This window comes from Pongo pygmaeus, chromosome X (assembly GCF_028885625.2).
Source record: "Pongo pygmaeus isolate AG05252 chromosome X, NHGRI_mPonPyg2-v2.0_pri, whole genome shotgun sequence".
Lineage (NCBI taxonomy): Eukaryota > Metazoa > Chordata > Mammalia > Primates > Hominidae > Pongo > Pongo pygmaeus.
In genome coordinates, this window is record NC_072396.2 from 141,246,850 (window position 1) to 141,261,201 (window position 14,352).

General features: G+C 38.7%; 1 protein-coding gene across 6 annotated transcripts in view; it reads right to left on the reverse strand.

Annotated features, from left to right (window-relative positions):
- Positions 1-14,352, reverse strand: part of ARHGEF6 (Rac/Cdc42 guanine nucleotide exchange factor 6) — a 118,387-nt gene that overhangs the window by 66,323 nt on the left and 37,712 nt on the right. For all 6 annotated transcript variants that reach the window (XM_054471904.1, XM_063660754.1, XM_063660757.1 and 3 more), the window contains 2 exons: positions 13,783-13,984; positions 2,313-2,383 (listed from right to left, as the gene is read on the reverse strand). In XM_054471904.1, coding sequence (XP_054327879.1) covers positions 2,313-2,383; positions 13,783-13,984 — 273 coding nt within the window. The remainder of the gene's footprint in view (positions 1-2,312; positions 2,384-13,782; positions 13,985-14,352) is intronic.

A 14,352-nucleotide genomic window follows, 5' to 3' on the forward strand; every position in this document is an offset into this window, starting at 1 on the left:
TGAGACTCCGTGTCAAAAAAAAAAAAAAAAGAAAAAGAAAAAAGAAAAATCTTTATGAAAAAGAAAGAATACATAATTTCCTGTTTTATTTAAAAATTTATATACACACATAAATATTACAGGCTATATATACATATATATGCATATATATGTATATACATACACCTACCTTAAAGAAAATTTGGCATGAGATTCACTAACATGTTAATAGTGATTATTTCTAAGTGGTGAGATTACATGTGGTATTTATTTTCTTTTTTACATTATTTCTGTGTTGTCTGATATTTTAAAAACAGTTATTTATGTAACTAGTTATATAAGAGAAAAATGTTATTTCTTTTTTTAATGAAGTAAAAATCAGTCATTAGTATTCTTATAGATCTAGCAACAGAAAATATCTACAATTAATGACTCTTGGAGGGAAGAAGATTTAATATACCATCAGATGAGGGCACTTTTCATGTGAGTGAAATTGATTTTACAAGTATACAAATCCTGTGGATGAAATAGATTTTTTTTATTCAACACAGATTAGGAGGACAATCAGAACACTCAAAACATATTTTGAATTAATTGACACTAAAAACTTGCCTAACTATTCAAAGCCAAAGAAATGTGGATTTAAAAAAACCAACCAACCAAAATCTCTTCACATCCATATCTAGTTACAATATATCCAGCTGGTCAATAATTAAGCAATATTCACATCGATGTTCTACAGGTTCTTCACAGGCTATCATGAGTTCCCCCAAGACATTTGTTTTCTTTATTAGGTCTGAGGTTTGGGATAATATCTACCAAAAAAAAACTGTTAAACATATATGTCCTTTGACCTAAGCACTTAACTTTCACCATACAGATCTTTATATACTTTGGCAACATGATATATATATATAAGCTATTCAATGCAGAATTGTCTATTACAGCAAGGGACTAGAAACAACACATGTCTTCCAACAGGAGGTGGGTTATATAAACTGCAGCCTGTCCAGAGTTCAACCATTATATATGTAGGGTTGATATAAATTCCATGAGAATCACAGAGCATACTCTGCCTTGGATAATCCCAACCACATTTTAAGTTGGTAGAATCAGCAGAGGCAGAGAGAGATCCAAAGCAGAGTAATGATATGCTCCAGACCCACAGGGAGAAGAAGCTATGGTAATATTTTCATCCATCATTCCACTACAACCTTTCTTTAAAAATTAAATCATTAGGGGTTATCTAAAAGCTAAAAGAATCGGTCAGGAAGTAAGGGAGAAGGGAACCTACCTCTGCTGGGTAATACATTTTAGCCTTGGAAATGTAAGATAAAAGATATTAACAAAATAGTCCCCTGTGATTATTTATTGTCCATGTTACCTAGAGAGTTCCTTCTTGATTTTTCATATTCTCTATTGCTCATGTCATCATTATAGAGCAAATTCACTGAAGAGTGAAATTCAACTTTTTGAAAGCAAATGATATTCACATACCTGTATAGAGATGTTTAAAAACTCTATCCATGCACAAAGGGAGATGAGTACGCAAGACAAATGCACATAGAACACTAGGTACAAAGTGAAACTGTATTTCAGCTAAGGTGGTGAGGCGGGGCTGGGGGAATGACAAGGCTACCAGACAGGGAAACTTAGAGGTTAATCATGACTTGACCTTTTAATTAGTGACTAGGCCAAGTCTGGAAAGGAGACATGAAGAGAAAGCAGAGAGTAGATGAAGGAGAATGATGCGATTTCTTTTTCAAACAGGAATTTATTTTGAGTATTGCACATACCCTATTTATAGCTAACATATTTTGACATATCTGTGTTTAAGCCAGAGCCATGTCATTCCTCCCACTGTGCCAAAGGGCAGTTTTCCTTTTGGGCTCTCTTTAAAGGATGATAATATTCCAGACGATATAATAATGAAGTCATTGATTCTAAAGTAAAATTACAAAATGCAACCACTTAAAATTTATTGCATTACAGGAACTTGGAAATTCACCTTGTAAATATCTGGTAAGGGTATGTCTAACTGCTGAATTTCACCATAATTCGTACATATTATCCAATTTCTATTTCATGCTGTTTAATAGGGCTTGCTGTGAATCCGTGCTACCTTTGGATTTTTCAGCACAGTAGATGTAAGACTTCTAGACATCTGTAAGAAGCATATAAGTAAAAGAGCTCCACTGTAATGCGAATGGCAGACTCATCATGCAACTTTATTCAGTATTTCCTTTGGGTCACCTCAACACATCAATGGTTTGACAAGTGAAAAAGTTCCATATAGAGTCAAGAAAATTTTTATTCATCATCTGAACACTTACCACAGTATAATAATTCTTGGTAAGTGGAGCAGTTTCAAATCCTTTGACGGCTTTTGGGGAGAGAGGTCTCTCTGTGAAAAAGACATTTAAATTATGTTAATATCACAGAAGGCTATGATGAACATTTTATAACATGGGTCAACTAATATACTATAAAGATTCCCAGTGGAAGGATCAATGGAAATGTACATTCCTAAACAAATGAAACTACAACTGTGCTAAACTATAGATGGTCAAAGTTAGATCTTCTTGTCTAGACCCCTCAATTTCCAAAGGAGGAATAAGCCAAGGAGTTAAGACCTAACTAAGAAATAGCAGGGCCAGGGCAAGAACTTTACTCCCAGTTGGGGTTTCTCTGCCCTCTCCATTCAACTTATTCAAAACAGATACACAAAACCAATACTAGCCAAATGTATACAGATAGTCGCCAACTTATGATGGTTCAACTTATGATTTTTCAACTTAACGATGGTGCAATAGCGATACACATTCAGTAGAAATCATACTTTATTTTGACATTTTCCTGCCTTGGCAAACTACTGTGTACATGACCTAATAAATACTTTATTATAAAATACGCTTTGTGTTAGATAATTTTGCCCAACTGTAGGCTACTGTAAGTTTTCTGAGCACATTTAAGGTAGGCTAGGCTAAGCTATGATGTTCAGTAGGTTAGGTGTATTAAATGTATTCTTGATTTATGATACTTTCAACTTATGATGGGTTTATCAGTATGTAACCCCATCGTAAGCCAACAAGCATCTGTACTTATAATGTGCAATTTACTATACAAGTATAATAAAATATAAGTAATGGCAAGCATGCTTTTCTTGGGTCTGTCTACTGTGCCAACAACAAAATGATCAGAAGCTTTAACTCAATGAAAACTAGCAGGAAATTATTCTCTTTTAAGTATAATTTTAATATTATTCCATTGCGTTGTAAAATGCTGCCCTTCTTTTACCTAAATTAATCTTACTTATTAAACTCATGACTAAAGGAAATCCTAGGACATTCTTTCTTTTTAAAAAAATAAAAATAAAAATATGAGACAGTCATAACAAATTTTTAGCAGTGTCACAACATAGCATCTTTCCTACCTGCATTTTCTCCTCTGCTTCACTTTGGTTTATATGTTAATTTTAACTTGCTATATTGTATGCTGTTTTAAACCCTTTCTTAAGTATAGCGCAGTATAAATAACCAAATAATAATATATCATCAGACCTTGATTTTTTTAAATAATATTTTAAAGTTATAAATCTATTGCAGTCCCACCCCCAAAAATTTAAAATATAGAACAGAAAATAAAACCTAGCAATTAGCCCATCACCTAGAGCTAACCATCATCATTTAGACTGTTTTTGAAGTGTGTCTTCTCATTCTTTTATGTATGTTTGCGAACACACATATGCACACACTCTTGGATCTTTCTAACCTTACCTGCAGTTTTATAATTCTTCTATTACAATATTATTCTATAAATATTTTCCCATTTAACCTTGATTTTTAATTATTATTGTATTGCAATGTCCCTAATATTTATTTCATACTTAATAGCTTTTAAGACATATTATTTGATATTTACAACAACCCTGACAGGCAGACTATCTTCTCATTTTACGGAGGAGGCCACTAAGATTCAGGGAAGTGAAGTCAGTTATCTCAGGTCAAGCAGCTAGGAAATGGCAGAGCCAAGATTGAAGCCCAGGTATGTCTTGACAAGAGCCTGTGTTCCTAACCAATATGACACCCAGAGATAAAGCTACTGAAGGGCTTGGTCAATGGCATGGGCAGGGGTTCCTGCTGGAGTTCAGAGGGGCTATGAGTTTGATCTGGGATGGTTAGAGAAGACCTTGCTGGGAAGGAGGTACTCGATCTGGCCCTGAAGGGCAGATGGAATTCAAACAGGCAGGGAAGGCAGTACAGAGTTTTCTTTTCAGGGAAGATTTCAGAAACACAGATGTAGAAATGGCAATGCTCAAGGCAGAACTGTTCTTGCGACAGTGAGTTATCCGGTGGGGCCAGGTTGGGTAGAGTGAAAATAAGGCAGAAAAGTAGCAATGAGGGACGATTCTGTCACTCCCCAGTGAGGACAAGTGGAGCATAGCCAGTTCCTGGAAGCTTTATGCTAGTTCAGGATCCGCCTGGATCCACTGGTGGTTCATAAGGCTTTCCTGGGAAAATGTGAGCACTATCAGAAATGAAACAGGGGACATCACTCTGGACCCTGGAGACACAAAAAAGATAATAATGGAATACTACAAACAACTCTACACACATAAATTTGACACTTACGTGTGAAATGAACCAATTCCTCAGAAAACAAAAACTACCACAACTCACCCAATATGAAATAGATCATTTGAATGGCCTTATAACTATTAAGGAAATTGAACTTATAAATTTAAAACTCTGAAAAAGGAAATCTCCAGGCCCATAAGGTGTCACTGGAGAATTCTATTAACTGTTTAAGGAAGAATCAATACTAATTCCATATAATGTCACATAGAAAATAAAAGACATCACTTCCCAAGTCATTTTATGAAATCACTATTACAATGACACCAAAACCATACAAAGGCAGTGCAAAAAAGAAAACTGCAGACCAATATCCCTCGTGAATATAGATGCAAGAAAATTTACAAAATATTAGCAAGTAGAATTCAGCAATATTTTAAAAGAATTGTATACTATGGGATTCATCCTAGGTTGGTTAAATATTTTAAAATCCATTAATGTAACCCATGATCTTAACACTCTTAAAAGAAAAAAGTCACATGATAATATTAACCGATGCAGAAAAAGCACTTAACAAAATTAAACACCTATTCGAAAAAAAATAACTTGTGGAAAAAATAAGAATAAAGAAGAATTTCTTCAACTTAATAAAGTGTGTCTACAAAAAACCTACAGTTAGCATCTTACATAATGGGGAAAGACTGAATGCTAAATGCTTTCCCCCTAAGATCAGGAACAAGGCAAGGATGCATGCTCTCACCACTATTAATTCAGCATAGCACTGAAGTTCTAGTTCACTCTGCAGTCTTGGTCTAGGATGGGGAATTAACACAAAGAACAGAAGGGAGACAGATTTGGAAGGATAAACTTGGAAAGTCTAAAAAAATGTAGCCCTTGCAAATGACTGGCTCCATGAAACACTACAAGAGGGAATGCAAAGAGAAAAACACCAGCACTATGACCTCAGTGACAATTTCTGGCCTCTTGTTCCTCCTTTGCTTTCCACCCCGACCCCTACCACTTCTTACTCCCGCCATGTAAAGGATTCTCTGAAACCCACACTCAGCAACATGCAGAGAAGGAATGAATATGTGGAGGTTCCGAGGAGACAAGTTCAGTCCCTGGGCGGGGGGGGATTCAAAGTGCCCTAACTAGAACGAACATGAAAATGTAAATATTTTAGGTGGTGTTCTAAGGCAATGAGGAGACTGGGCAATCCAACCAGTGGGGGGGGGGGGGGGGAATCAGTCAATATAGTGAAGAATTCCAATGGATTGTTCGTATAATATAACTCAAACAAGAGTGTCACACAAATACAGGCATAAGAAATCCTCCTGATCCTGATGTAAAGACTCCTTTCCAATTAAATTTTGATTCTTTCTCTTCTTTTGCTGGTGTACAGATTACTATTGCCTGTTGGTGGTGATAGGACAAAAAGAAATCTAGTGACAAATAGTCTCTCTGGACAGGAAACATCTATGTGATACACCCAGCGGATTAAAACAGGAAGTCTAAATATAAAGCTCAATCCTAGCTTTGGTTTATAATGAGCAGGAAGAGTGATTTCTTAATCTGCCTTAATACAAATTTAATTAACCATGTACCTAATCCCCTCAATTGATATCTATATTTACTGCTAATAAGAAGTTTTAGAAGAAGGATTTGATGACCTCTTAATTGAATCAGTGGGAGAAAATAGAATTTGTTTAAAATATCTGCTCAATTGCACTTGCCTCAATAATTTCTTGACTTAAAAATTTTGCCAGGAAATTTTTAATGCAAAGTCCCAACAAAACCCTCAACCTGTCTAGGTAACAGAACAAAGACAAAAATTTAAAAAGGATATAATTACCATTATGTTGCCACTGTGCTAGCAGAAATTACTTTGATGTATAAATAACAAGTTAATTTACAAGTTACCACTGATTTTTAAAAGGGAATGGAAAATTGTATAAGTGGCTAATTTTCTCATTTATAATGTATCTGACTCAAATGAAATACAAGAGCAAAGTCCCTCAATATATGTTCTGTAACTTATATAATGACTAAGTTATTAATACATGTATTTTTCATGAAATAAGATCCTTAAAAAACATATTTTTGGTCAAAATAGGGTTTTTCTCATGTAATAGGAAATCCAGAGGTAGGCAAGCAGAATTGGTGACAATGGCTTCATGATGTCATCAATGTCCAGGTTCAATCATCCTTGGAAAGAGGTTTTTATCATCATGGTCACAAAAACTTATTCTACTTTCAGCCACAAGCTCATGTTAAAAAGAGATTGTGTGTGTGTGTGTGTGTTTCACACTCAAGTCTTCTATTTCTTAACTTTCTATAGTATTAGGTGGGTGATTCTTTATGCTATACGACCTCTGAAATCAGCCTCCTCTCAAAGAGCGGGAAAAAGCTATCCCCAGAGCTTTGGCCATAATTATCTCTAGACGAGAGCTACAGTGGAATCCAAAACTTAAAACGCCACTCCCCAAGGGCAAATTTACCAGAGCATAAAGTGCTCTTGTCAATGACAGGCTCAAGGGAGGAAAACTATGCACAGCACTCCCATGGCACAGCAATCTGCAGGGTGAGGGTTGTATGGCTTTGGGCTTGTTTTGTTCTGCTTTTAAGACATTACAAAAGAATGTGTAGTATCAGGCTAAATGTCCCTCCACCCTCCAGGCTGCATGTATGAATGTGTCAGAATTACTGACTCTTCGAGTGGCCACAGTGTTATATGTTTGACCCGATAGTAAGCAGACTGAGATCATGCCTGATTGAACTTCATAAATGGCCTAAAAGGTTGTATGGCAACGGGGTTTAAAACTCTACATTGGCTGGGAGCAAGGCTCACGCCTGTAATCCCAGCACTTTTGGAGGCCAAGGCGGGCAGATCACCTGAGGTCAGGAGTTTGAGAGACCAGCCTGATCAACATTCTTTACTAAAAATACAAAATTAGCCAGGCATGGTGGTGCATGTCTGTAATCCCAACTACTCGGGAGGCTGAGGCAAGAGACTCGTTTGAACCTGGGAGGCAGAGGTTGTGGTGAGCTGAGATCGCGCCATTGCACTCCAGCCTGGGCAACAAGAGTGAAACTCCATCTCAAAAAAAATAAATAAATAAAAATAAAAAAATAGGTTTCACTACATCACTTTTTTCAAACTCCTTAAAGACAAATTTTCCTAAGCTTATACATCAGTATGGAGTTCATTGAAAGAAATAAAGGCCGGGCACAGTGGCTCACCTCTGTAATCCCAGCACTTTGGAAGGCCAGGGCGGGAGGATCGCTAGAGCCCAGGAGTTTGAGACCAGCCTGGGCAACATAGTGAGATCCCATGTTAAAAAAAAAAAAAAAAAAGACAGAGAGAGATTAATTAAAAATTGACAAGTATTTTCTAGACCAAACATAACACAACATAGCGTTTAATTTAAAATATTCCTCGGCAGCATCCTAGATAGGTTTTGGCTTACCTATTTTGTGGTGGTGGCAAGAGTTGGGGTAGGAAAGAATTCAAGTCAACAAGGATTTATTGAGCACCTAGTTTCCCAGCAAGACATTTTTATTACCTGAAGCTAGTCTCTTCCATTGTCCATCAAGCTCACTCTGCTCAGTCCTACCACAGAATCGTCGTGGGTTTTGTTTTCCCTGAACAATCACTATGATTTAGATTGTGCTTGTCTCTCTTCTGGGCCTATTCACAGCTTACCTGTCTTTCAGTGTTCAGCTTAAGCCCTGTCTCCTCCATGAAGCCTCCCCCAACCTCTTCAGGCACAATGCACTCTCTGTGTCTGAACACTGATGCTCTGCCATATATTTTATACTTCATCGTCCACTGACTTATACTGTCAGTTGCCTCATCACCAGCTCTTATCTCTCTCCTGTGCTCCATAACCATACTGCCAACTACTTGCTAGAAATCTTCAGACCTATGACTCGGTGCACCTCTACTCAAGTACAAAACAGTTCATCATCTTCAGTACCAATCACCCCCCCGCAACACAGACACACACAGAGACATGCACACACAACCTCTGCCTCCTCCTGTCTTCTCTATTAACGGAGTTCAGCACACATCAAACATTTCCTATGTCTAAAGCACCATGTTAGGCATATGAAGACAAGACAGTATACAAAGATGAATAAGTCCCCTTGACTTCCCTGTCAAGATGAGTTATGCTCCTCTCTTCTCCTCCCACCTCTCCATAGCATCCTGTATTTAGCTCTATCACTAAACTTATCATATTGTATTCTAATGATGTCTTCTTACACTACAGTGTGAACACCCTGAAGGCAAAAGCCATGTCTTATGCTTCTCCACCACACCAGTGTCCAAGACAGAGATTGACACCCTCATTAAGAGAAATCAACCTTTGTGGGCTGGCTAGATGCATGACACTGCATGCCATTAAGGAGCTCACCATCAAGCTGGACCTCTAGACTTGGTATTGTTCTCATCTGTTCCCTTATCCTCAAAACTAATCATCAGCAAGTTTTTAAAATTTCATTTCAATAGTATATACTGCATCCATCCACTTCTCTTCCTCCCCACTATCCCCAGAGTAATCCACACCACTATCTGGATTGCCTGGACCTTAGCAGTAGCCTCTGCTAGTTTCTCTACACCCTTGCTGGTTATTCCCACCACTTCCCTGAAATCCATCCCCCACGCTACCTCCAGAAAGATCTTCCTAGACCATGTTATCCCTTGCTTAAAACTTGACATTGACATTGCCTCTTAATGTAGCTCCAGCTCAAGGTCCCATTTCTTATCATCATGCATCTGATTCTCAACCCAAATCACCCCACCATCCACTCTTACTTCCATGCTTGAACTTAAAAGTTCCCTCTAATCTTCTCCCAGTCAGAAGCTTCTTCTGTCCTTCAAGACCCAATTCAAGTGTTTCCCCACTCCTTATGTTATTGTTAATCAAATTGTTTCTTCACTGTTCCTACAGCATCTTACTCAGTCCTTTGTCTGTGTTACTTACTGTGTCCTGGCCTGTAACAGTTAGTTCTGCACAGACCTGTGTTGATTACTAGACTGTAAGGTGCTAGGGGATGGCATCTATGAGGTATAGATTGTTATAGACCCCCTGAGTGCCTAGGAGGTACTCAGTGAACAAGCTGAACAGAATTGAATTACCTACACCGTAATAGTCATTCACTTTACAAATATTTACTGAGCATAAACAAAACGAATGAAGTCTCTGCCCTTGTGGTATTTACATTTCTAATGGTAAAATATAAACAGTAAATGAAATAAATAAGTAAACGTGTATTATGTTAGACGGGGAAAAATAATAAGCAAAAAATTTAAGCAGGGAAGGGGGATAGAGGAAGTGGGGATAGAGTTACATTTTCTCCTGGGTGACCAGGAAAGGCCCTCCTGTGAAGTAGATGAGTGGACCTGAAGGAGGTGAGGGAGCCAGCTGTGCTGATAGCTGGACAGTGTTCCAGACAGGGGGACAGCAAGTGAGGCAGGAGCCTGTCTGGCACAGGCAGCCAAGAGATCAGTGTGGCTAAAGTGGAATGAGTGAGGGGAACAGAGATCAGAGAGGAAGCCAGAAGGGCAACGGAAGGCCAGATCCTGGAGGGCCTTGGAGGCTATTGTGATGACCTTGGCCTTTTCTTTTATTGAGATGGGGAGCCATGACCCAAGTTACATTATTATTATTATTATTATTATTATTATTATTTTATTTTTAGACAGAGTCTCACTCTGTCACCCAGGCTGGAGTGCAGTGGCACCATCTCAGCTCACTGCAACCTCCGCCTCCTCGGTTCAAACTATTCTCCTGCCTTAGCCTTCCAAGTAGCTAGGACTATAGGCATGAGCCACCACGCCCAGCTAATTTTTGTATTTTTAGTAGAGATGGGGTTTCTCCATGTTGCCCAGGCTGATCGCGAATTCCTACCCTCAATTGATCCGCCCGCCTCAGCCTCCCCAAGTGCTGGGATTACAGGCATGAGCCACCGTGCCCAGCCCCAAGTTACATTTTGAAAGAATCACTCTGGGTACTGAATTTAGACTAGATTATAGGAGTGACAAAAACAGGGGCAGAGATGCCAATTAGGAAGCTGCTGCCATAAGCTAAATGAGAGAGGTTGTTCTGTACACCGCTAGTTCCAGGCCTTCCCTAACTAGCACTCATTTCCTGACCCAAGCAACTCAGACCTTTCCTTGACAGTTGGGTTAGATGCTTCTAAGGGTTACCTAAGTGCTCAAGTCAGAGCTGGAGCTTGCCACATGAATCCTAAGCCGAGTCCTAAACCAGAGAGAATATAGGAGAAATTTTAAAATGAAGGCTCCTAAGACCAGGGCAAATAACCTGGGGCAGTCTATAAGGGAGTGGCCAGACTGCTACAAGGAATCACAGTGAGGGACATTATAAGGAGAGTCGTCAAAGTGAGGGTGTGCTGTTCACTTCCCAGGTCCCCTCATCAGTGCTTGGGATTCCTGGACAAAATTACTGCTCCTTTTAGTTTTGCAGATAAAGACATTGTATCAGGGAACAATGTTAGAGTGAACCTGGAAAATCTTTTAGGGATCCTGTCAACAAAATTATATCAATTGAAAGATGTAGTGAGAGGTAAGAATCATCTGTGAATATCATCAAAACCAAGGAAATTCCAGGCAAAGCCTGTGGAAATACTCCAGGGCTCAATAGAACCTTCTTGATTCCCAGTAATTAAAAATGCTAAGAAGTCTCCATATAGGTATATAATTATAAATCTGTTAGTAAACATATTCCATTAAAGGGGATAACCCTTTTAACACGACATAGAACACAGAAAAGTGTGAAAATTAATTTTATCTTAAACACTTTAGGAAAAAGCTCCTAACTCTGGTTATCAGGGGGAGAGTGCAAAGAGAAGAGGAACTTCCATTATCTACATTATACAGCTGACCCTTGAACAACATGGGTTCGAACTTTGCAGGCCCATCCCATTTATACATGAAGACAATTAAGATGAAGACCTTTATGATGATCTACTTCCACTTAACTAATAGTAAATGTATTTTCTCTTCTTTATGATTTTCTTAATAACATTTTCTTTTCCCTAGCTTACTTTATTATAAGAACACAGTATATAATACATATAACATAGAATCAGTAAGGCTTCCAACCAACAGTAGGCTATTAGAAGTTAAGTTTTGGAGGACTCAGAAGTTATACATGGATTTTCTTTGTGTGTGTGTGTGTGTATATATATGTGTGTGTGTGTGTTTTATTTATTCTCAGTCTTAAAGTCGTAACTTTAGGGCAGTGATGAAAATAAAGCAATGCTCTGAACACTAGAATCTAGAAGTAACTAATAAGCCCTAATGATCCTACTGCCTTTAAGGGTCTTCAAGTTCCACATGTTTGAAGAAGGAAATTTATGTATTGAAATCATTCTAGAGAAGGCAAGGAAAGTATGGGAAATCCTATCAAGTTACTCTGGAGAAAGACAGCTGCCTCCAAATATTCACATATTTCCCTCTTGATGAAATTGATGGAATGCTTCTTGATATTCTTAGTGTCTCATCTAGTACCTGGTCCATATTGAATGAATTGAGCCCTTAATGAGATGCCACTCAGGTGCCAGCCTTCAAGAATATCAAAATGAATCAAATTTTCAGCTCGCAAGAGCTCAGAGTTATATATGGATTTTCAACTGCATGGGGGCTCAGTGCCCTTAATCCCCATATTGTTCAAGAGTCAACTATAGCCGGGCGCAGTGGCTCACACCTGTAATCCCAGCACTTTGGGAGGCTGAGGCCGGCGGATCACAAGGTCAGGAGATCAAGACCATCCTGGCTAACCCAGTGAAACCCCATCTCTACTAAAAATACAAAAAAATTAGCCGGGCGTGGTGGCAGGCGCCTGTAGTCCCAGATGCTGGGGAGGCTGAGGCAGGAGAATGGCATGAACCCGGGAGGCGGAGGGTGCAGTGAGCCGAGATCGCGCCACTGCAGTCCAGCCTGGGTGACAGAGCAAGACTCCGTCCCCCCCAAAAAAAAAAAAAAAGAGTCAACTGTGTATTTCCACAATGTTTCATTTTACTTACAGTGAGCCTATAATTTTATTAATTAATTAATAGTATCAATTTTGAGGCATTGAAAAAGCAATAAGATATCTACAAAAGAAATAATGCGCTGAGGAGCTAACCACTCAAAAGAGCCCTTGCGTAAATATTTTTGAAAAGTAAAGAGATGTAATAATGTGAATAACTAAATGCTGTTTTATGTGTATTGTGACATATTTTTATGTATAAGGGTTTGCTGGGTTTTTTGCAATATCAGCAGAGCCTACCTTCTTAAACAATAAAGAGCAAGTGAATTATCAAAAAAACTCTAAGGAAAACTACTGAAGAGTGGCCAGGCACAGTGGCTCATGCCTGTAATCCCAGCACCTTGGGAGGCCGACACAGGAAGATCACTTGAGCCCAGGAGTTCAAGACCAGCCTGGGCAACATAGGCAGATCCTGTCTCTACAAAAAGTTTAAACATTAGCTGGGTGTGGAGGCATGCACCTGTAGTCCCAAATACTTGGGAGGCTGAGGCAAGAAGATCACTTGAGCCCAGGAGGTCCAGGCTGCAGTGAGCTGTGATAGCCACTACACTCTGCCTGGGCAACAGAGTGAGACCCTGTCTAAAAAAAATTTAAGAAAAGACTACTGAAGAGCAATTCGATTTCATTCTCTGGCTATTGTTACAGAAAATAGGTAAACAGCTAGCAGTATGCAGTGAGTTAAGGGCAATCTTGTTCAGAATCAAAGTGGCCAGACAGCTTCCTGCAGCCCTATCATTATTATCTCTCACGTCTGAGGCATTTAGTCTCAGGTCTGCTTACAGGGCTTAAGGCTAAAAAAAGGAAGTTAGCACATGGCCTCTCTTATTATTGGATTCTGCCATGGTAAGTTTTAGAGTGGTGAGAAGGACTATGTACTATATTACATGGGCTAGAATTAGTAGACATAAAGGGATACAGTTAGGGTGGACCAGTTGTCTGAGCTTTGAATTCCTTTGCTTTTTTTATTTTTCTGCTGCCTTAATGTAATCTAAATACAATTTGTTTCAAAATATCTAATCACAGATTTTTCCCAGTTCTGTTCTACTCTTATTTTTGGCATACACATACAAGTATAAACAGCTTCTGTTAACCAATTAAAACTACACAATTTTCAGTAAGAATACCAAGAAAGTAAAAGAGTCACAATCAAAAAGGCTTTTAAAAACTTCACTTACCACTGGATTTAATTTCACGGACATAATTACTGGGGAACCAGCCTGTTCTCCCATTTAATGTGCCTTCCCACCAGCCTCCTTCTTCAACTCGAGTGACGTAAATGATGTCCCCCTTACAAACTGACAGTTCATCCTCATTAGTCTGCTTAAAGTTGAATCTTGCTTTTACTATCAACTGATGACTTCCATTTTCCGTCATCTCCTAGAGAAACAAAAGCCACACCAGATTAAGTACTCATCTAAATAAGGCAGGGGTAGAAATGATATGGATTTAGGCAAATGAAGTGGAGGAAGCAAAGACAAAACCCCAGATCCATCTCAGTCCTGAGTTTTTAACTTAGGAATCCATGAATGGGTCTCAGAGGGATTAATAAATCCCTCAAAACAGTATGTAAGCTTTGGCATTTGTGAGAATGTGTATCTTGAAGTGGGTCATAGCTTTCATTTTTCTCTCCACACCCCTCCCCATTATCTAAAGATTATCTATTTAACTAAGCCAGATAACAAAGTAGAGTGATAAGCTATTCCACCCTGGATAAGCTATTCCACCCTGCCTCTACTCAACACACA